At 37.6% G+C, this 23,491-nt stretch overlaps 1 protein-coding gene across 3 annotated transcripts; it reads right to left on the reverse strand.

The window, feature by feature from the left end:
• Positions 1-425: 425 nt before the first annotated feature.
• Positions 426-23,156, reverse strand: LOC145223108 (uncharacterized). 3 transcript variants are annotated; one of them, XM_080089445.1, is made up of 21 exons: positions 22,963-23,156; positions 16,437-16,670; positions 15,143-15,457; positions 14,494-14,598; positions 13,962-14,088; positions 13,106-13,295; positions 12,832-12,899; positions 12,494-12,568; positions 10,805-12,114; positions 8,695-9,819; positions 8,081-8,261; positions 6,913-7,084; positions 5,822-5,974; positions 4,825-4,926; positions 4,030-4,260; positions 3,767-3,859; positions 3,428-3,523; positions 2,846-2,948; positions 2,623-2,756; positions 2,292-2,437; positions 426-1,835 (listed from the first exon to the last, which is right to left on the reverse strand). In XM_080089445.1, the coding sequence occupies exons 2-21, from the start codon at positions 16,635-16,637 to the stop codon at positions 1,756-1,758; spliced, it is 5,007 nt and encodes a 1,668-aa protein (XP_079945571.1). In that variant the 5' UTR covers positions 16,638-16,670; positions 22,963-23,156; the 3' UTR covers positions 426-1,755. The 3 variants fall into 3 exon arrangements, with proteins under 3 accessions (XP_079945571.1, XP_079945570.1, XP_079945572.1); XM_080089444.1 differs by lacking the exon at positions 22,963-23,156 and adding an exon at positions 16,940-17,110; XM_080089446.1 differs by lacking the exons at positions 14,494-14,598; positions 22,963-23,156 and adding an exon at positions 16,940-17,110.
• Positions 23,157-23,491: the final 335 nt, after the last annotated feature.

Genomic DNA, 23,491 nt, shown 5'->3' on the forward strand with positions numbered 1-23,491 from the left:
ACAATTTTTTTATGTACACAATAAATTTGAAAATCTTCCATCAATACATTTAAGCATCAATACATTTATTTTTTGAAACATACAGAGTTTCGCCACAACAGTGGCTTTCACGACAAAATAATTGTTTACTAGATAAAGGGAATTATTACATCACATTCGGTGAAGTACTTGCAAACTACTGTATCGCACACCGGTTGGAAAACGCTGGTTTAGCTTAAGCTTGTTACGAAAAGTATAGCAACTCGTGAGATTTACAAAAAAATAACTGGATTTTTTTTCTGAACCTCCAGGAGAATTGCATTTTTTCTCTGAAACCGTGGAGTGCAACACTAAATAGCTTGGCGGGCCGGATTGTGGCCAGCGGGACGCCTGTTGCACACCCCTACTATAAACAATAATTACTGAAATAAAACATAGACCCAAAGTTCGGATTTTTGGATTTTATTATTTTGCACGTCGACAGGCAACATAACGATTGTCGTGCGCTAAATTAAAAACCCAGCAACCGAAAAAATAACACAAAAACCAACACACGCGAGGCCCACCCAAGTGCACATTCGAGAACGGAAAACAAGGCAATGGCGCTGAAATGCAAGACAAAACACAAACTACGTCGATAGACGATACAATGGTGTTGGCAGTGACAGTTTGGAACATTAGATGAACGAAAAAATGACAAACACAAAGGGTTCGTTACCCAAACAATGTAACATTTTAAATGACTGGGATTTAGACCTGTGTGCTACGACAAACCTCGCACAGCTCAGAATGTGTATTCCAGTAAATTTAACAGAATAAAACTGAGTAGTGCAACATATATTGCCGTGTAGACTAGGGGTTGAACCTTAAAAGACAAGACTTTCAAGACTTGGAGTTGGATTAATTATCTTTTCGAGTTGGTAGTAGTTGGTTTTTCGAGTGTCAAAAATACCATTGAAACGAAAAGTTTTGTCGTTTAAAACAGTTTAAAAGAAAAAATAGGCCTTTAAAGCAGTGATCCCCAAACTGTATGCCTTGCAATATCCGTTTTATGGAGTGTTATTCTCATAGTTTAGGATTTAATGACAAAATAAAGGTGTAGAATGCTAAAACCTTATGTCACTTGGTACCAAAAGCAGTTTTAGCAGTCATATACAAATTTGCAATTGATTACCTTTGAACAAACTTTTGTGCGTTTCGAGCCTGAAAATTATGCCAAAGTCTAAAAAAATGTGGGAATCACTGCATTAAAGCCTTCTTACAGGGAAAACAGTCTTTTCGGCGTTTCCAATATTCCCAATAAAACCTCGTATTCTGGATGGAACATAAAAATGCAATGCACATAAAATGGTGAACAAATATGGAAACACTAGCACCCACCATAACAACAACAATAGTAATAACAATCGTAAAACAAACAAACAAACAAAATTCGGGAGTGGAACCAGCCACAAGGACTTCATACGTATTTGTTCGCATACCACAAGTATCAAATTTGATTCCAATAGAAATCATACGAAGTGTTGTTGTTTTTGACAAACATCCACCACTAAATGTCGCTGTTCATAATTTTTTTTAGTCCGAAACCCAAAAGGTGTAAATATTGGGCAGGAACTTGGCCGAATGGCCTATATTGTTCATAATTGTAGCTTGAAACCTACAATCGTTTAAAAAAGCATTTTGAGGTTAAACTGGGTAGTAGCCAATTTTAGGTAGTTTCTTTTGCAATACAAGGAGTTACCACTACATGTTGTAGCAGTAAGAAATTTTCCTGGGTCATCGGCGCATTGCTTTTTTAAGTAATGTGTCGAAGTCGTCTTCGTCTGTTCTCTGCTGGTTGCTCTCTGGTGCCTCGTCTGGACAAAACAAAAATTGTTTTCTGTTACACAACTGTCTTTTTTAAACTACGGTAATAAGCATTTCATGATCTAACACTTCGGGTTCTGCAGAATGCTCAAGCTATTATGACATAACAATAAAATAACGCATATTTGTTCTTTAAATTTTGACCTGAAAATTAATTTTTGGAATAAATTCGTCGATTTGAAGTTTTTAATGAATTTCGTCGTAACGTAATTTTAGTTTTGCTAATCATATAATTTCGTAAATATAACCCACAATTTTCTCCCCAAAAGTGTTGATTTATGTCAACGGCCATAGCAACTAGAATTGCTGCTAACAAAACAAAAAGCATTAAATGTCCCGCGCAACAGAAATTGACAGTTCCACTGATTGTTTTAACTTAAAAATCACAGGTAAATAAGTTTTGCATAACTCGACTTTTAGCAGAAGTCCAAGTGTTGAGTACTCACCGAGATCCGCGTACTCGACTTGGCAAAACTCGCGTCGACCGCCGAAGCAGAGAGTGTACTTCACCTGTGTGACGTCACTGTTGCCTTTCTCGATCGCCTCGAACGTGTCGCAAGTGAAGCGGAACGTCACGAACGCGTAACTGTCGCTATGACAACCAAAAAAATGTTCGGGATTGAAAAATACAAAAAAAACAAAAACTTATTTTTCCATAAAATTCTAAAAAAATGACGTCATAGTGTTGTGACGTCATCAAAAAACGATGACGTATGGGTGTATCTTGGGAGCTAATTCTGTATGAAAAAATTCAAAGACAATATTTATCATATTTACCGGTCTCTTCTAAAATGTAACGAAATTTCTTCGATCGTTCCAAACTTCTCGAACCTTCGACGCAAATCGATCTTCGTGACGTCATCGTCGATACCGCCTACGTACATCACCCTTCTTTCTTGAATGGCTTTGTTCTGCAAAACGAAAAATCCTATACTTAACCACACTGGCACAGACCGAGGTGACCACGCCCACTTTTAGGAGCCACGCCCCCTTTTCCCACCTTTAGTTCACGATTTTTATCGTCAAGCCGTTTTCTTCGCTTTCCTTCCCAATCTGAATCGCTCGAGTAAGGTGAACGACGTCGTTTGCGGGTGGATTTCGTTCTAAACGTTAAAAACCAAACATCAGATTGTTTATCAGTTGTATTACACTAAACCTCGGTTAAACCGGATTCGGTTAATCCGGATCTTCGCCCAATTTGAACAAAGCTTGAGCTACTAATGATTTGTAATGTGGTAACTAATCGACATCGGTTAATCCGGATCTTCGTCTGATCCGGACATTTTTTGGGTCCAAACGGGTCCCCATTAACCGAAATTTACTGTATTACTGTACTCGTTTAACAAATCTTCAGATTATACGGCAAATTTATCGTATTTTTTAACAACTTAGGTAGCTTTTCTCTAAATTAAAAAAACAATATAAGTTACGCAGGTTAGAAACCATTGGCTTTTTAAAAAGGAAAATTGATTTGAAAGCAAAATAGACTTTGCATTCAGACGCTACTTATTAGTTTACGAAATATGCCGCGATTTGGAAATATAAGTATAAGTTATTTTATTTCGCATATAAAATAACGTACCTGCTCGTAGGGTAGTCAGAATCGGATGAGCTGTAGGACACGTGTCGAGCAGGTGACCTTTCCGTGACTTTGTACCGTTGTGTCCTCCAAGACCGACTGCAAAAATATACTCAGAAATTCAAGTCAATGTCAAATTGCCGTAATGTTAGCTTATCCTTAGCCACATGGGAATGCTTGGGAGACCGCCTTTTAGCCGTATGGCGCCTTTGATAGACCCGGCGTACTATGATTTCGTTATTTTAATTAGATTCAAAATTTGTCTCGTTTTCAGCGGTCAGGGGTTTACTAAATGCGTATGAGACAAATGAAAACACAAATGAATAATGAATTTCGGCTTACTCTGGACTCCTGGAAGGCGATCTCGAACTCCAGCTGCTTTGCGAAGCGGAACGGTCACGCTTGGGCGAGTACGATTGTCGGTAAGCACGTGACCTGTAAACGAGATATATCGATTCAAAGAAATCTTCCAAATAAAGATATGTTGCATTATGTAAGTATACGAAGTACTAGTATTCAAAACATCTTTGATAGGCATCAACGTGTGTGCGTACAATATGCGGTTACATGAAAATCTACAAACTCAAGTATAATGTACTTTATACCTGTAACTAGTGTGAGCCTCCTGGTCTTCAGATCCCGACGAATCAGAAAGCGAGGACGAATATGACTGCTCCGAGGCTCGACGATCGGGAACCAATGAGCGTCGACCAGCGAGAAAGTAATGCGGTAACTTTGAGTAGAGAAGGCGGTCTTTCTCCAACTGTTTGTCCTTCTTCTTGCTTTGTTTCTTTCTCTTCTTTTTGCGTTTTTTCTTTTTCTCTCGCTTCTTGCGCCTGTCAAAACGATAGTGCGAAAAATGTTAAGTTCTATTTGAATAAGATACCGATAATGCTATAAAGACGAAATACAATGATACGGCTTTTAGGCAACGTAGTCGCACTGAATATAACTTGCGCCCATATTTACGTAATTACAAGATATCGTAATCCATCCATATAAGTATGTATGTGTCAAACCTAGCCTCCTCTTAAATAAGCTGTTGTTGCCAGGCATAATATCAAGTTTATAGAGCTCTTCTGGCAAATGTAATTTTATTCCGACGTTTCGACGTCCTATACAGGTCGCCTTCATCAGGGTAAATAACACCGAATGCGCGTAGTACAGTGCACGATAAACAAAGGTAAGTTAATTTATGTTCTTCCTAAACCTGAATCAGCAAGCATAAGGTTCATTTTAGTCTTCATCCATCAAGCAACAAGCTGGGAGATTCTAGTGATGCCATGCTTAAGTACACCATTAGATACCAAAGTTAATGCCGTAACGGTGGTTAGCTTAACCAAGTTTTGTGGTGAAAATAGGTGATGTCCCTCAAGGAGATTTCCACCCTTATGACTTACTTTTCCTCTTGGTCCTGCTTCCACATGGTTTCCGGGGTAACAGTGTCGTCTTCTGGCGGAGGTGGTTCGGTGACGGTGTCGACCACGTGATAACGACCAGCGCTGCCAAACAAATAAATCCATTAAGTGAAATCATCTATACTAGCTAAACTAGCTAAGAGGCTGAGTCATAAAAAATACATTGTTTTTGTGATCTGTTAAGATGAACATAAATTCATAACTGGGATCAGCCCTGAAATGAGTCCCGGAAAGTCTCCTGTCGTGGGTCAGAATCCCACCGCTAGATTTTTCTAGCCTACGCCTTGCCATATGGTGAGGAATGCTTGGTGACTGGCTGATTCGGTATGGCGCCATCAATGGGCCTGGCGTACTGTGACTGTTTTTGTGAAATAATAATTGTATAGGCATGACACAGCAAAATAGAATCTCTTCAGATTGAAATGACGCCCAAGGCGAGTGACGTAGTATCTTATGTGGTGAAGGGCCTCTTGTCATTTCCATGTAATTTAGCAAACATTGCAATTTGGTCCGTTTTAGATAAATTTACCAAAACAACCCGGTTTTAAGTTTGCATTCAAAAGGTACAGACAACCTCGGTTAAACCGGGTTCGGTTAATCCGGATCTTCGCAAAATTCGGACAAAACTCGAGGTAAAAATGATTTTTAATGTGGTAACTGGTAAGGCTTTAACTAATCGACATCGGTTAATCAGTTGAATTTATTTCGCTTGGTGAAAGACAACATAGCAACAAAATTGCACTAAAACAATCACCAAGCCGGAAATAGCTGCGCAACGTTAAAACGTTATGGAGCGCAAAATAGTTGCGAACACAATTGATGGATAATAATGGTTAAAGCGCGGCAGTTACACAGCATTTTTTAATCCGGATCTTCGCCTAATCCGTACAATTTTTTGGGTCCAAACAGGTCCTTAACCGATGTTTAAAGTATTTGTAAAAATAGTCATGATGATGTGACACCTTAAGGCAAAAATTACCTCAGGTATGATGGTAACCTGGAGTAGAAAAGTTCTCTTGTGTTGACAAGGGCGCCCTCTGGTGTGCGTTTCAGAACAGGGTAGTTGTCTAAGCTTCCTGAACTAGTTGCCAGATTTCCGCTTGACCTACGTGATGACAGGCTCTTAGCCATTCTGATGAAAAATGATTGGTTTTATTAAAAACACAAAACAAGTTTTAATGTCGTTATAGTTAAAACATTTTTTTTGCTAGAACGTAATGTACAACTATAGCCAGGGTTGCCATCGACTTGAAACCAAAAATAAGGACAACTGAAAAATCATTTTTTTTGCCGAAACGAAACAAACGTTTTTAAACAAATCTTTGCAATTATAAGCTTACGAGTCATGACATAATATTTGCAATATTTTTGACAGAAACAGTCTGTTTCAGTAACTCGTTGTTCCTAGAAAATATTTTGTGCATCTCACGACAGCTCAGGTCTAGACTCACTGTTACTTGTAGCAGGGATTTGACTTGTATTTGTTGAAAATAAGACAAAAGAAGGACTACAGCCAAAAATAAGGACATTTCTTAGAAATAAGGACAATGAACTTTTCTAAGACATAGCCGTTCAAAATAAGGACAAATCTTAGAAATAAGGACGGTATGGCAACCCTGACTATAGCCCTTGTCACACATTACGTAATTGCATGATGTCAGTCATAAATAATAAAAGATATGCGTCAAAAATTAGTTAAATAGCAACTGAAGGGTATGGGTTAAGGAACTGTACGAAAAAGGACAACAAGCTGGTGTTTCTTACACTTCTTACCCCGTAACGGACCAATAAAGAAACCAGATGATTTAACAGATGATTCAGAAAAATCAGTCTTCAACTTAAAGGATATTTAAACTAACTTTTTTTGCTATCTGTTAGTGCACCATTTTTTACAAAGCTGATAATTCACCCAAAACAACTTCTCTAATACCAACAGCACAATTATACACAGTTTTTTTTTCCAACAATAACAATTTTAGTAGTCTCTCAGAATTTATTGGGCAAACTTGCAAATATTCGGTTTCATCTTTAGTAACAACTTAAACTATAATTGTCAATACTTGAACTTACCCTGGAAAGGCCTTCCCACCACGAAGGTAATGTGGCAGCTTGTTGTAATGCAATTCCTCGAAATCGCTGTGCTTTTCCAAGCTGCCAATCAAGGGGTCGTGGTTTAGGTCTTTTAAACCTTTTACAGCCGAGTCATTAGGGAAATCCCCTGAACAGGAACTTGTGGTGGTACCTAAAAGTTTGAGGTTGCCGTTTAGAACCAATTTGACCCGAAATGTTTATAGCTAAATTGCACAAAGTGAAACAAGGTTCTAAATTGCACAGAATAAAACTTATAAATCTTTGGGTATTTCAATTAATACCACAAAACTTTTAAATAGCTTTTGTTAACTGCTTGTAATTACAGTCAAACTTCGATACTAAGCCACCCTTTGGGACCGAGAGAAAGTGGCATAGTAGCGAGGGTGGCATAATAGCGAGGGTTGGTTGTAAAAATAGCCTTGTGACATAACAATGTACTGTAATGCCACGTTGTGTTGTACGATTGTAATTTATTACAGTATAAGGTACAGTATGCAGTATAATTTATTACAAAAAACGGATAGATCGTGCATAGAACAAACAGGATCTTTTAGTTTTGTCGTGACACAAGCACGGAACGGCGTTTACATAACTCGCTGCAAAGCTGTGAAACCTCTTAACATGACCACGTTTGTTTACTCAACGATTTGTTTTTCATGTTTTCTCTGTTTTATCATGAGCTCAAACCGAAAATTGTCAATTTTCAATCCGGAACCAGACCGTTAATACAGTAATACTGTACTCTCATGTGTCATAGTATCAAGGGTAAGGGGTGGCATAGTAAATATATTTTCTATTGAATTTGGTTGGTGACGATCAAAAGTAGTATAGTAGCGAGGGTGGCATAATATCAAGGTGGCATAGTATCGAAGTTTGACTGTAGCCACAAAACACCCAAAATACAAAACACATTCAAAAAGTCAGGTACCTAAAGTCAGGGGCAAAAAAGGTCTACAAAACAAAATCTAAGACCAAGTATATACAGATTTTAAGAAAATAAAATATGCCATATTTTGAATTGAGCTCTTTAACATTGACTTTTAAAACAAGTCCATAGTCAAAATACAAATTACAGATTTATATATTATTCGAAGCTTATGATATTTATGAATTGCAGATTAAATTCTAGATGGAAAGTTGCTCTAACCTGAACTTAGGACTTTGCCAGAGTAAAGGTATGCTGGAAGTTTGTTAAATAGCATTGGCTGATGTTGCTCAGAATCACTTTCTTCTGCGCATTCAACTGTTTCTTGAATAGCCACCTCATCAATAGTTGCGTCTGTGCGCAAATCCAATACATCGGGCTGTTCACTGCTTGATACTGGCAGCTTGGCATAAAAAATGGACTGATTATGTCAAGGCAAAATTGCAATAAACAATGATACAGGAAATTAGTGATAATATACACAGTGCATTCCAGTGTTGTAAGCATGTTATAAGGAGCAAACTCAAGTACAAGCCTAAAATGCGACCATAAAAAAGCCTTAAAGTTGGTAAAATTATGTCACAAATTATGGAGGGTAAAGTCAGGCCTGAATCGAGCTTGTTATATATATTTACATTCTTACAACTCTGCTGACTCTGCAAACCCGGCCCAACTTACAACTCTGCTGCACACTACGAGTGTAATAAAAATAAATATGTTAAAATTGTTTGTTGTAGTTTAATTATATGTTTTGTTTTGTAACATATTGACTTCGAAGTTATCTGCATTATAACTTTAACTTATACACAATAATGAGACAAAAATTTACTATGTACCTGATGCAGGACTTCATTGACATCAAAGTCCTCCAACATTTCAGAGGCAGCCATGCTCCGTCTTAGTGGAACCTTTTTCATTTTCTGCAAAACCTCCTGCTCTTTAACACCAACCTCTTCATTCACATTACAAATATCATTTGTTTCATTGGAGTTAGAGTCTTTGGCGACAGCAGCAAGTGTTGATGAACTACTAGTGGTTTCTTTAGTTGCAGATTTTGATGTAAGCGTTGTTTTGGTTTGCTCTTTTTCAGATGATTTTCCAGGTTTAATGTGTATTAATGGTACAGGGGCAGCATTGGGATCAGTGTAAAACACCCTTGGAGTTTGCGCATTAAGACTTAAAAAGTTAGTTTTTGATTCAACAAAAGGCTCACTTGCATGAAGTGGAAGGTCCTTACAGGCTAACAGGTCCATTTCAGACAAATTACCATCCTGCGTTGGTATTTCATTTGTTGCTTCATCAATGCCTAATAAGTCACTATCCAGCATATAAGTATCATCAAGTGCTTGACTAGACTTGGCTTTCGAAGACTGTTTATCCACTTGGTCAACAAACACAGTAATCTGGTTGCTCTCGTGGACATTTTGCCTCCTATTTTCAGAGTTTTGTGACTTTGAGACCCTTTCCTGTGTTGAATGCCTTCGAGTGACAGTCTTTTTGAAAGTGTTATCAGTACTTTCTGCACTTGCTCGCCTGTTAGCCAAGGAAAGTACACCTCCACCAGTGGTCATCATAGCATTTTCTGGTACTTTAGCAAGTTTAACTGTTGATGACGCAGGAACTGTATATACATACTGAGGTTTGGTTTTAGAAACTGACTTCACCGAAACTGCAGATTCAGTCTTTTTGCTCAAATTCTGTTTGATTTCATGAATAAGAGACAAAGGGGATGGCACAGATTTTCTGCTTTCTGCAATTTTCGCAGCCTCCGGCATTACGGTGGTGGCATTGTTTATAGTATTTTGTGCAGTACTAGATGTAACGGGTTTAGTGGTAGCTGTAGAGGTAGTTTGGTGGGTGGTAGTAGCATTTTTAAGGTTGGAAACAGCTGTCAGAAGCTGCTGTAGAGTCTTTTGTTGCTGTTGACTGTTGTCTGTTGATGTGGAAGTGCTTCCTTGTTGCTGAAATACAACAGCAAGGCATTAAAAGGCTGTTCTATGATTATCTGTTGTACAAATTCAGCAACTTAAAAAAAGTTCTTTGTGGGCTTGTGTTATAACAAATGATTAATGAAACAACAAGAATCAAAAGTTACAATGCAAATTTTCAGATACTTATCCTTGAGAAAAGTAATATTGAAAATTTGACAACTAATTTTTATGAAACTTCTGAAAAACTGTGTTTCATGATTAAAAGGGGACACAAAATATTATTATGCAACAAGCTTTTCAAAAAAGCAGCCCAAAGTTCACAGCCTAAAATTGTTATATTTTCTCAATGATTTGCCACAGAAAACACATTTCAAATCATGTATACAGTCTACAATTAAGGCATTGACACAATAAGAATCACAACATTAAAAAACACAGATTTGTGTGATGCCTACCTCACTACTGACAGTTAAACCACATCACAGATCATAAACACAATGATCAAACACAAACACACACAACAAGATTCTTTCATAGTTTTTTTTGTTATGACCATACAAAACACAACCTAAATTATTTTCCACACATAAATCATGAAGCATTACCCAGTCGTTTCCATCTTTTGTGCCTAATACCAAAACACATTTGCGTTAACCAAAAGACATCCAACTTAAAAAAACACATCAGCAATACATCAGAGTTGGACTGATATGTTTTTTTAGCCAAAAACCACAGGGATGGGCTAAACTGCAAACGTTCTGTTTGGTCAAGCACCAAGTATCTCATGTTCGTGGTCAGTGCTTGTGACATCACAAAGATTCACATTCCATAATAATTTTGTAGCTTTCCAATGTCCCTTACTTCACCAGCGGTGTATTAAGCTCTAAAGGCCACAGAAGTACACATTTTTCGCCACCTAACGCATTTAAAAACAGTCATTTTTGTTTTTGGTTCCCTTTCGAACACTAGTTTGGCCTGACTGATAAATAAATCAATACATCCCTACAATACATACCTGTTGTTGTTGGGCCAAAAGAGTCAGAATTTCCTTCAATTTTCCAGATACTCCACTAAGAATAAGAGACTTCGTTTCCAGTCCACCTTTATTGGAAGTCACCAATTTAAAAGTGGGCCCAGATGATGCCGTTGTTTTACTGGCTTGACCAGCAATGCTAATCTGTGATGCTGTTACTGGTTTTAGCACAGTGCTTGACACTGGCGTGGAACCATCAGCGTTCCATTTCACCTTGGAAATTGGCTTTACCACATTGACCCCAGTAGTTGGCTTTGGCTTATGCGATACACGTGGGTCTTTTAAAAGGTCTTTCACTGTGGCAGGAACAGGTGTTGTTGAGGGTGCTGCTACTGCGGATACATATTTAGCACTGGTTGCAGGAGTGTATACATGACTTCCCAATGTTACTACACTACCAGTGCTGCCTGCTTTCGGAATCTGGATCATGACAAGAGGTGTAGAGGAGCTTGGATGAGCTGAAGACACAGCAGCTGTATGTACTACTCCGCCACTGCTAATCTTTACAAATGATTTACTTGCAATGTTTGGCACCGTCACTTGCTTGGAGCGCTTAGGAGGTGCTCTTGGCTTTAACAAAATAGCCTCATCCTTTGCTACGCCAGCCTTCTGTGATCCAACATTGGTTGAAATCGAAACTGATGGAGGGTTGCTGGAAACTGATGAAGGCTGCACAGTTGCTGTAACGTTTGTATTGTTTTGTAGTTTAGCAATGTACTCTTCAAACTCTTGAAGTTGAAGGTTAGTCTTTTGCTTTGGAACTTTAGCTGCAACAATTGGTTCAACCAGCCGTGTAACAGGTCTGGCTGTTGTTCTCACAACACCAGGGTTATTTAAGACCATAAAATTGTTTGGGCCACGCGCTGACCCTCTCTGCATCTTCGGTGAAGACGTAGGACTGTTTGGAGCACTTCTGATGCCTAGTCGTACCCGCTGCAAATAGTCCTGCCATTTTAAAACCTTGTTTGATTTGACACCTATATCATCCCCTGCATTTTGAATTGCATCAGAGTTAGAAGATAGACCACTTGCTTCTAGCACAGCGGACAGAAGGTCTGAACTTTCAGGCTGGGGTGTTTCTTTGTGACAATAATCATGTTCTGCTGATGGTTTTTCAGTACATTGTCTATCCGCTGGCTGTGCTTTATCTGTGTTTGTAGAGGACTCTTCATCTATCGTTTTGCCATCTACACCGATTTTTTGTCTTTTATGCGGCAATGGGTCTATTAGGACTGTAGAGCGTCGCTTGTCAATCAACATGCGACTTTTAATAGACGAGCAGTCAATCCCACCTAAAACACACAAATCATAATACCCTAAATTGTAGGAAACTGTTATTTGTACTACACCATTGGCATTGGTTTACAAGGTAAAGTTTACAATTAAGCTCTATGCAAACTTGGTTCAAAATTTTGCCTTCAAGGACCCCTGGAATTAACCAACAGACCCTTAAGGGGGCACAAACTGCAGGTTTCAAAACAAATAACGTTTTTTTTTGTCAAAAAATATGTATCATATTTTTGAATGGCACTCAGCTTTAATATAAATGTAAGTTGTGGCCCATTGTAATAAATATTTGCACACCCCTGGATTAAAATGGATTCAATTTCAGTTTATAATGGTAAAATGTAGGCAATGTTTGATAAAACACCTGTAGTTTTTGATACCTACTTTGTGCTTTCCAGTCAGATGGTGATTTGTTTTCAAGAATATCGAGAAGACTATCGGCATCGGCGGCTACTATCACTAAACATTGTGGAATTGGATTGTTAAGTTATATCGATAAGCCATTTGTTGAAACTGAGTATAAAAAGTACAACCTATATATTTGGTGCAACACTAAAAAATGCAAATGTATATTCTTAAAAAATTTTACATGTGTGAAGCCCAACAATTGCAAGGATACAGCTTTAGAATATTTAAACATTATAACTTATGCTCTTTTGCTATAAATTGAGCATGATTGGGCAACACCCAGAACAAGCCAACAAACAAATGTAAATACTTACTTTTTTCTGGACCCTGTGTATTTCCTTTGTTGGCTGCCGATAATGATTTTTTCAATGGCAGTGTGACACTGTAAATGCAAAATACAAATATTTAAAAAAATCTTATATAAACCTTTGTTCTATTCTTGTTTTTTAAACATTGATTTATGCAAATTTGTTTTTTGTTTTTGCAAAAAAAGAGTTTTAATGTTGGTTGGTTTACACATAGTTGTAATCAGATAATTACCATTGCCTATCATATCATAAAAATACAACAAAACAAATTACTATTTACTCAATTGTTTGTCGACGACCAGAGCTCCTTGTGGCCACTGGCATTCTTTTGGATTTAGTGGACTTTGATTTCGCAGCATTTCCGGAGTCATCTTCAACAGGAGAAGGAAGTCTGCTCACGGGTGCTGAACCATATTGCTTTTGATACCTGCTAGCATTTACAACCCTTGTAGAGTTCGCCTTGGCTGTTTCTGCAAGCAAGAAATAATTCAACAGAAATAAAAAAGGGCTTAAAAATGTCCCAATTAGATTTGAATGAAAACTGAGTGAATCTAACTAAAAGTTACAAAATCCTCGTGAATACTTTACAATGCACCAACCAACAGAGTATGAAACTCATGGTTCATGTACTTTAGTAAGTAGATCTGTTTTTAAAATTTCACATTTTGGAGGCCTGTGGTTGGACTGCTAGGTCATTTGGGGTCACACTTCAGAAGGATCAAATTTGGACCACTAACTAACATGTGTGCAAATTTGAACAAATTTGAAGCACTTTTTTGACCAAAAGCTCAGCATTGTACAGAAAAAAAACCTTTAGGGAAGAGGATCCATAATAAATCACTACTAAAAAACATAAGTTAGAAAAAAAGGGAAAACTTGGCTGTAGCAATTGAACAGAAAGTTAAAAAGATAGACATTGTATCTAGTCTAAAAAATGATCGTAGTACCTAATCCAAAACTTAAAATTTGTCAAAATAGTTTGTGCATGCCTATGCCAGGCTAAGTCCAAAACTAGTTCCAAGACAAAATTGTTTTCATGCATTCGTTTTGTCTTTAATTTAAAACTATGATACATAACTGTGCATCTGATCAATACAGCTTGTCACATGTATTTAACTCAACCAAAACAAGCTTACTTGATGCACTGTCTGGGTTTGTAGACTCAAAGTGCTTTAATAATTCAGTAAAGGGCTTTTTGGTGATGCTTTGCTTTTTCGCAGTCTTTTTCTTGCGTCTTTTGTCTTCCCCATTGCTGTCAGATGCCTTAAAAGAAAAAAAAACACAGCTTGTTTACGGATGCCACTGAGTAACTAAAGACCTCATGTAAATTGAAAACTAACTAAAAACTAACAGAGAATATAACTGCCCGAGTAGACTTAAGAAGTGACATGCTTTATTTAAACGTTTCGGCAAATGCTCATGCCATCATCAATGATATGAAGGGGTACACTTTCACTTATCAATCTCTTATGTGACTCCTGCAGTTATAAATGTGAGTAACTGATGTGGCCTCTCATATCACTGGTAATGTCATGAGCATTTGCCGAAATGTTTTAACAATAAAGCATTTCGTTTTTTACATTTACTTGGGCCGTCAAATTTGTCAATGAACTTTTGAACAGATTTGAGTAGTGTTCCAAATGAAACAAAATCCAAGGCCAACCATACCTTGGGCACAACATTGACAGCTACATGGTCCAACATGCAGTTGTTGTTTGAATCTACTTCGCGCGGATAGATAATGTTTGTACGACTCAAAAGAAGTTGTTTCAACTAAAAGCAAAGGAAAAAACAAACTAAAACATCCTGTTTACAGACAGACATACTAAAAGGTATATTCAGGAAAGGATTATATATTCAGGAAATATAAATGAATCTTGCCAACTACATTATATAATTGGTTTAATTGCCAAGAAAACTGTAGCCATTTGGTATGAAATTTTCGATTAATTGCAGAATCTAGTTAATGGCATACAAAAGGTTTAGAAGAACTAGGATATATTTTCATGTCCACAGCTATATATATATTTCCCCAAATATAAAGTGTATCATATCACAGACATTTTGACGCCTTATTTGAGATATTAGGGCAATGTTGAGATGATTTTATCAGGGTAATGATATGCAAAGAAACATTAGATCGTCCCAATAAACCAAAAAAATAAGCATTTTTTTCCAAAAGTGGTTTACCAACTGGTTTCTGGCCCTCTCGTTACCAGCTGCACTGATGCGACTTTGTAGGTTGAAACTGTGTGCACTGTCTCCAACTGCTTTCATACTTTTAAAATTAGAGATACAAAATTACACTATTTCTTACCATGGATTCATCACTTTCTTCCATGTCATCCAGTGAAACTTCTGTCGCAGAACTGACCACAGACGTCAGCGACAAATTATCTCCTGTTGAAGGAGACATGCTCACTGATCCACCTAGTGGTGAATAACTGCTGGATGACTGCGGAAGAGCAAAACAGCTGGATGGGACCTGTAGAGAGGAGCTGGACGAGAGAGGAAGTGGAGGATGATCGAGAGAAGAAGATAAAGAAACAAGATCGGAGACAGTGTCACATTCCATGTCCATAGATTTTTGAAGAGCTTCGAGGAGCCCAGCTTCATTTTCTTTTTTGTCTTTCTGTTTTAAAATATATATATATTTCAGGGATATCAAAAAAATGTTTGAAAATATAATCAAAACAAAGCAATTGATTAATGGTTATGAAAAACATTAATTACTCTTACTTAACATTTTGAGATGTATCTATTTTGCGTTAAGAACAGTTTAACTGACATAACCTACAGATACTGATGATGCTGGAGATTTTAATTCAAAAGTACAAACCCAAGAAATCAACTTAATTTTGTTTAAATTTGTTAAATTAAATTGAAGTATTGCTGTGTTCTTTGTAAGTGTAACAGACTTATACGGTCAAATTTATCCTGACATATTTTGAACATAATAAGGCCCCAACCACTAAATTATTTTTAGAGCTGATGAATACAGTTTGGTTAGACAGCCTTTATAAAACGACAGGTTGTAAACTAAAAATATATCTGTTTCTTTATTAATATAATAAATACAGCAAACCCCAATTAAACTGGATTCGGTTAATCCAGATCTTAAATTTGAGGTACACATATTTTGTAATGTGGTAAGGCTTTAACTCAGGGGTGGGCAACCTGCGGCCCTTCATTAAAGGTTGTGCGGCCCGCAGAGACGCTTGGATTTTAAAAGTACTGGCAAACGAGTCCAACTATTACATATTTTTAAACTGATTAATGCGTCTGATGCTAGTTTTCCAAGATCTGGCAAAATGTGGGTAGAATCAAAAACGAATTATACTTGTGGTTAAGCATATTTGGTAAGATTTAAGAAACAAAGCAAAATCACTTTGTGTGATGCATATGTGCGGCCCTCGATCCAATTTTGACATTTATAATTGGCCCTACAGTAACAAAGGTTGCCCACCCCTGCTTTAACTAATCAACATTGTTTATTTCAGATCTTCCAGAATATTTTCTGGTCCAAAAGGGTCCAGATTATACGAGGTTTAATGTACCAATTTATTGTCTTGAAATGAACACAAAAATGCAAGTTACTAACAGTAACTGACCTCAAATTCTATCTGAGACCCATACTGTTTATGAGCAATTTCAGAAGTGTCAGAGTACCAGTCCAACACTTCAATGCAATCATTTGACTGAAAAGATCCTGCAGAACAAGAATTGGGAGGTTGCACTGCATCACTTGGATCCCCTATGTCCAACAACTCATCCAGATCCGGATAATCCTGGGACACCCCGAGTGCTGTCATGACATTGAATGCATCTGGATCTAGTCCAGTGTTCTGCATGAAAAGCAACAATGTTTAAATGTGGTTTTGGTTGCTAAGAGGCCCAAAGTTTTTTACCTAAATAACAAACTGCCATTGTTTGTACCAAGGCAGGTGCATAAACAACTTTTAAGCTGTGATTTACATTAATACTCTCCCGCTTTGTCAAGACAATGCAAATAAAATAATATTAGACAAAAAAGACAGTTCAGGCTTTAGCTGGAGCACACATATACAACAATTGACAAAAACAAGATATCAGATCTAACATCTAAGTTTCATACCCATGAGTCGCCACAAAGTGGTTCTGGTCCAAATAGTTGGCTAAAATCCAGTATCTCAGACATAATTGTTACAGTTTTGTTGTTTTAGTAATAAAGCAGTATTCAGTACTACATCTGCATTGTTCTATTATTTATAAAACTCACTAAACAAAACAGACAACCTGACAAAACGTATTTCCTACTTTTTGCATAAATACCATCTTCATGTCAGGAAAAACTTCATACAAAAGAGACTGCTTCGTGCATTATAATAGTTAATACACAAACAATGTCTTTACTCCAATTTTAACTGAATGCCACAAACATAGCATTCTATGCCTGTTAATGCACAAACAATATTTTTACTCCCAATTTTAACTCACTGCCACAAACATAGCATTTTATGCCTGTTAATACACAAACAATTTCCTAACTCCAATTTTAACTGAATGCCACAAACATAGCATTTTATGCCTGTTAATACACAAACAATATCCTAACTCCAATTTTAACTGACTGTCACAAACATAGCAAGTATAAACGAACACCAACAAGTATAGCATCCAATTCAATAGCACCTGCCACCTGGGCTTAGCTGGATAAGAAACTAAAGGGCATTTATCAACTGTGTCTGGCCTGTGTAACGTGGCGCGAATGCCTTGCGCACGTGTTTTTCTCCCATAACCACGTGTGTATCAACACTGAAAGCACTAAGGCAGCATGCAAGACTGGGGTTGCTGCTTTGCGCTGTGGCCTGTTTTGATGGGATCGGCGCTTATGGGTTTACCGATCTATGCCAACGTCCTAATAGCATTTAACAGGAAACTGTTGCAAATTAAAACGCTGCAGGGACATTTTTTTCGTTTTGATGAGATGAAACGTTAATGCGGAAAACATTGCCTTATTTGGAAGGAATACATTTACAATTAAATGTCTAAGCAGCCAGTGTTGCTAGGTAAATTTTATGCTGTACAGCGTGTGTTTCAGTTATATCGTTCAAACAGTAAAGTTAAGGTAAGAATAACAACTCATGATAATGCAACGACACATTTTTCGGCAAGTAAAGTGAATAGATGAAACCTGTTTTTACACCAGCTTAATGCATGACCAAAATCTTTCTACTGTTCTGGCAGTTTAGCCATTACCATTTCAGCAGCTAGCAACAGTATGTAAAGATAAAGTTATGTAGAAACTATGCCCTGCCACTAAACAGCACCATGTTACTAACGCTCTGTCACGAATACCCAGTGCCTAATCCGACTTACACGCTATGTTAGGTCATGTGGTCAAAGCCAAATATTCCCGTTTCGCTGCGCTAAGTTAAACAACAAAGGTATTCTGTCTTCGCTGTAGTTTAAATGTGATTTTATTCCTTTTGGGAACAGCTTCTGAGCAGAACCAGCAATTTAAATTGAAATGTATGTCACCCTATTTATCAACCCATGCAGTGCCGGATTAACCATTAGGCAAAGTAGACACGTGCCTACAGGCCAGTCAAAAATCCAGGCCACTTCACAACAACGATCTTTGTGACAATGATTTGGCAACACTGATAATTTTATTTTTTTAGTTGGCAACCCTGATTTTTGGGTCACTTATAAAATGTGCCTACAGGCCAGCAGACCCTTAATCCAGCACTGAACCCATGTTATCTATGAATACACTAAATCAGTGGTTTACAACCCGTGGCACGCGACCCTCTAGCTCTAGCGGTACGTCGCCTTTCATGTGGTACGTGTGTAGCTTTTTCTGTACTTAATTCATGTCAGATCAAGAATTGCAACTAAACTGACCCAACTGATCAGCCCTGGTTTCGGGCAAAACGTATATCAAGGACTATATTTTACTTCTAGCCTTGCTGGTTTCAGAAATATGCTAACCTCGCCAAGACAAAAATGTCTATTTCTTGATCTACCCATTCAAACAGGGTTTAAGTGGTTCGCAACTGTAGAAAAAATAGTCAGGTGGTACGCGACCTGTACTAGGTTGAGAACCACTGTACTAAATCCTTACAACCGTTGGCAAGTAAATAAATACACCGTTCCCTGTTTAACAACAGCCAACTGCCGTTTCGTACCTAACTAACCGCTACCTGGCAACTTTAAACGAGCCTGTTTGAAAGGGCATTAGAATTAATCCATTCCATAACCTTGAAAGAGCAACCCTGCTTTTATAACACAGCGACAAAGGCAAGTTTGGTTTTGCATATTTGATTAAATCAACTGCGTGGTAAAGTAGGATATCGTAGTAAGCTGTAAGGTTATGCGCTGTAATCAAGCAACACTCTGTTGAAATGAACTTACAAAAGGTAGTTCTTGTTCCTACACTGCAGACCACAGAAATCGATAAACGGCCACTCTAATCTTGTTTCGTAATTGGCGCTGTAAATTATTTGCCCAAACATACACACAATTTCTTCAAAAACGCATTCTATTTGAATAAGTTGAAAAATCTGAACATGCCTAAAACCTTCCAAAAACGCAGCATAGAACACTAAAAACATTAGTAGAGGACTAGAGGTAAAACTAGTCACAATACGCCAGGGGTTTCAATTCATATGCCACGCCAGGCGAAACGTCACGAGTTACATCACAATCACGCGATCGCTTACATAGTCGTGACGTCACCAAGGACACGCTGACGTAGTGTAAGACGAGCGCCGGCTCGGGAGCAGTTGCGCAACAGATACAAAGTTCGGCAGCGCCGGTTTTGAATGCTGCGTGGTTGGTCCTTGCCGCTCCTGGTCTTTACTAAAGCCTGTGTTAAGCAAACAGCGGGGTCAATACTACCTCGGTGCAATGAGACGGCACAAAATTCAAGTTTTTGCAAAACTTTCCATTTGCTCCGTACACAAAGGCAGTAATGAAGCAGTTTTCACCCGGAATATCGAGAAAATTGAACGCACAGCTATTGCAGAAATATGTTTTCTTTTGTGTACGGAGCAAATGGAAAGTTTTGCAAAAACTATTGAATTGCAGAAATATGCATTGCACGTTTAGTTTGTCTAAACCCGTTCTGTGCTACAGAAGAAATGCTCTGCCTGGCAAACAAATACGACACGTTCTTCGAAATGTTATGAAAACAGCCCTGACTTCGTATGAATTTGAAAAGTAACTTTCTGTAATATATAAGCCACCACAATGCGATTCATTGCACGCTAGCATTCACAGGCCTGTCTCCATTCAGATTTACTATCGACCTTTAAGGAGGCGAACGAACCAGCGATTTGACTTTCCGCTTTAATCCCACAATGACGCTAGCTTTCAGCAGCACTGGTCGCAAACAAAACCAATAAATCACAGCTTCAATAACAGTAAAATTTACTCTAATTACGCGTTTACTAGCTGAGCTGGCAATTTAGCTAAATCGAAGGCATTTAAACTTAAATCTAGATTCCCAGCTGATGCAAACACTATTATTTTAAATTGAGTGCCAAGCTAAAACCAACGCTATTGTAAGTCCAGTTGATGCTATAGTAGCTATGTCCAACATAACATGTGTGGTGATAACGTTTATCTGTTTGCTTTACGAAACATAGGAGAAAATCTACACTAGTAAGGATTTACAGCTGTACTCGTGTGGAAATATATGCAATGTAACGACTTATAAAAGCAACTGGATAACTACAACAAAAATTCAATCAATGCTCCGTCTAAGAAAATTAAGCCTATTGAGAAACTGCAAGTCAAATCAGTTTGGAGTTATATGAGTAAATCCAACACTTTGGACAAATTAAAAAGCGTTTAAACAAAGCAGTAACAACGAATAGCAATTTGAAAGTCAGTAAACCGTCAGTTTTCTTACGACTCGTACAAAATACCTACGTTAGTTGGACAACGCAAAATCTGCCTATAAACGTCCACTCCAACTACATATTCACGCAAAAACTTCACAAATACAAGCAAAAAACGATTACTGCATTTTCGGCTACTTACACATTTCCTAACAACGGTTTACCTATCAGTCTGTTGCGAATTAACCTGATCGCTACTAGTAACAACCGTTTGTTCATTGATTGTTTACCGGCAAGTATAGACGACTGGAATGAAATTGGATAGGCTATCGGGCATCAGAAGGACTCGTCTACTACCTTTGTGCCCTTGTCACCCTGATACCTGTGTGACAACACGAATGAACTCCGCTGCCACAAACGACAGCGTTATATGACCACGGATCGGAGACCACCCTTTCGTATGTACAAAGCTGAAAGACGACTGTACGAAAGGAAACCTACAAAAAAGGTAGGCGACGGACAATTGCACATCTTTGATTTCAGACAAACCCTACGTCAGATGTGGACAAGCTTGCCCACGGACAATGCTATGGCCAAGCTTATTTCAGAGGAGTGAGTCGTGTATATTTCGCTTCTCAAATGTACTGAAGGGAACCTACAAAAAATGTAGGAGATGGACAATTGTGTATCTTCGATTTCAGACAAGACCTACGTCAGCTGTGGAAGAGTTTGCTCACGGAGAATGCTATAAGCAAGCATTTTTCGCAGGATACTTCGTTTGTTGATAATAATTGACACAAAGCATTGTAAAAGCATTTTATGCTACGCCAAACTTGCGTGTAGCTTCCAGCTTTTGAAAGACTATCGATAAGAAAAACAGAATAATGCAGCGGCAGTGTATAAAAGTCTGTTGTTGCAGAAAAAATATAGGTACCGCAGCGCTTGAAGGCGCAAACGGCAACAAAACGTCACCAATGCAAGGTATGTCTGCAACGCATAACCTACTGCCCGCTGCACACGCAAGGCGGACGTTGATAAATCGGTGCTCCGACTATTAGATGTTTCCCTATCGATTTTGACTGTCAATTGCACCCACTACTGTTGTATTTTCTTTGCCTACATGAATTACGGCTTAAAGAATAAGCGCATTTGAAGTGTTAACCTAAACAATGAAACACAGAAAGACATTGCAAAACTGCTACAGTATTATATACATAAATTTGTATTACTTTGTTTTCTTATTTCATCTACTGTTTATATATTCCTGCTTGCAATATTGCACAGCTGTGATTTTATGTATGTCTGATTTATTAATGTGTCATTTGTTTTCTGATACTGAACAAGATTGCTGTTAGTATAAAACCATTTCATTTCAGTCTCTTACAACTGTGCAATACATATAAGTTCATTATACTTGTTTCGGTTCCTAATCTGGCAATGAAAATAATGTATTTGCAGATTTTCAAGGCTAAACCAAGCTCTGAAGAATGCAAGTTATACTATAGCAACAGCTCTTTAGAAGACGAAACAGCAATACCAGAAACAGGCTCTAGTTATCTGTAGACAAATATATTTGCAGATTTTCAAGAGTAAACCAAGGTCTAAAAAATGCAACTTATACTGCAGCAACAGCCCTTTAGCAGACGAAGCAGCCATACCCACAACAGGTTCTAGTTATCTGTTTACAAAACCACAGCTCTTTATCCTTTACTTGATCATGCAACAGCTCTATATTCTCAACTTGGTCATGCCAATCTATCCAAAACATTTTTGTAAGCACAATTTTGAATGATACTGCCAAAATGTGATGTTAATCACGAAAACCAAACAGGAACATTGCAGCGAGTGGAAAATATTAACCAATCAGATCCATAACACAACACATTTTAAGACTTAAAAATCCATGCTGCACAGATTATACATAGAATACTGAAAACGAACATTTTCACACTTGATTTTTGAAGAAAATCAACAAAACATCCTAGTTCACAGACATACTTTGGGAGTTATGAAAAGCATATTATATAATGCACACCCACAGTTAGAATGACTGACAAACAATCGTAACCAATTTTCAAAAATACACAGAAAATTTTTTTCAGTAAAGTTTGTGCATTTTTTTGCAAATACGTTATATGATTCAATTAAAAAAGCAAAAAAAGTTTTTAAATGTAAGTTTTACAATCACTTTATATATTTAACATATATTTTATTATAAACTTACTGCATTCACACAGACATGATTTTTATTTGTAACTTTAAAAAAACAGCAGCATTATGGTTTATGCATCCTATGAAAACTAAAACTTACCAGGAGTAATTTACAAAATGAAGCAGTTCGTTCAGCTTGGTTCAATAAAGTCAGGGGTTTGATAATGCTTTTGAAAACAATTCCATACAAGTACAGGTGGTCGTTGGGAACTTTGGACAATTACCAAACAAACACAACTTGTTTAATGCTGACTAGTCAATTTTAAAACCATTTCATTAAACCTATAGTGAATGACCTAAGTAAATAATAGAAGCTACTAATGGCGGTGAAATACAAAAGCATGGTGTGTTGCTCAAGATAAAAACAAAAACAAATTTTGATCACAAACCGGGAAACTTATCAGCAAAATCGACAATTCATGTCACGTGTTTGCATTGCATGTCGCACGGGTCATTGCGTTTTGATTTGGATTAGAAATCGTATTATTTATCATTGCTCTTTCACCAATCAAGATTTTCTCAAGCATAATGTCGTTAAAAACAGTCTTTATTTTGTATTCACAACCTTTTTATCAGGCACACTTTCAGATATCTTGGTTAAAAACCATACTTTTTTACTGGTTCAGGGA

The sequence above is a fragment of the Phallusia mammillata genome, chromosome 4 (genome assembly GCF_965637545.1).
Source record: "Phallusia mammillata chromosome 4, kaPhaMamm4.hap1.1, whole genome shotgun sequence".
NCBI classification, from domain to species: domain Eukaryota; kingdom Metazoa; phylum Chordata; class Ascidiacea; order Phlebobranchia; family Ascidiidae; genus Phallusia; species Phallusia mammillata.

Coding starts and splice junctions, on each gene's coding strand:
- LOC145223108 (XM_080089444.1), bottom strand. CDS start 17,002: ATGTCTGAGATACTGGATTTTAGCCAACTATTTGGACCAGAACCACTT. Junction 12,569..12,831: donor TACACAGGGTCCAGAAAAAA/GTAAGTATTTAC, acceptor CACAATGTTTAG/TGATAGTAGCCGCCGATGCC. Junction 2,757..2,845: donor ATAAAAATCGTGAACTAAAG/GTGGGAAAAGGG, acceptor TTCGTTTTGCAG/AACAAAGCCATTCAAGAAAG.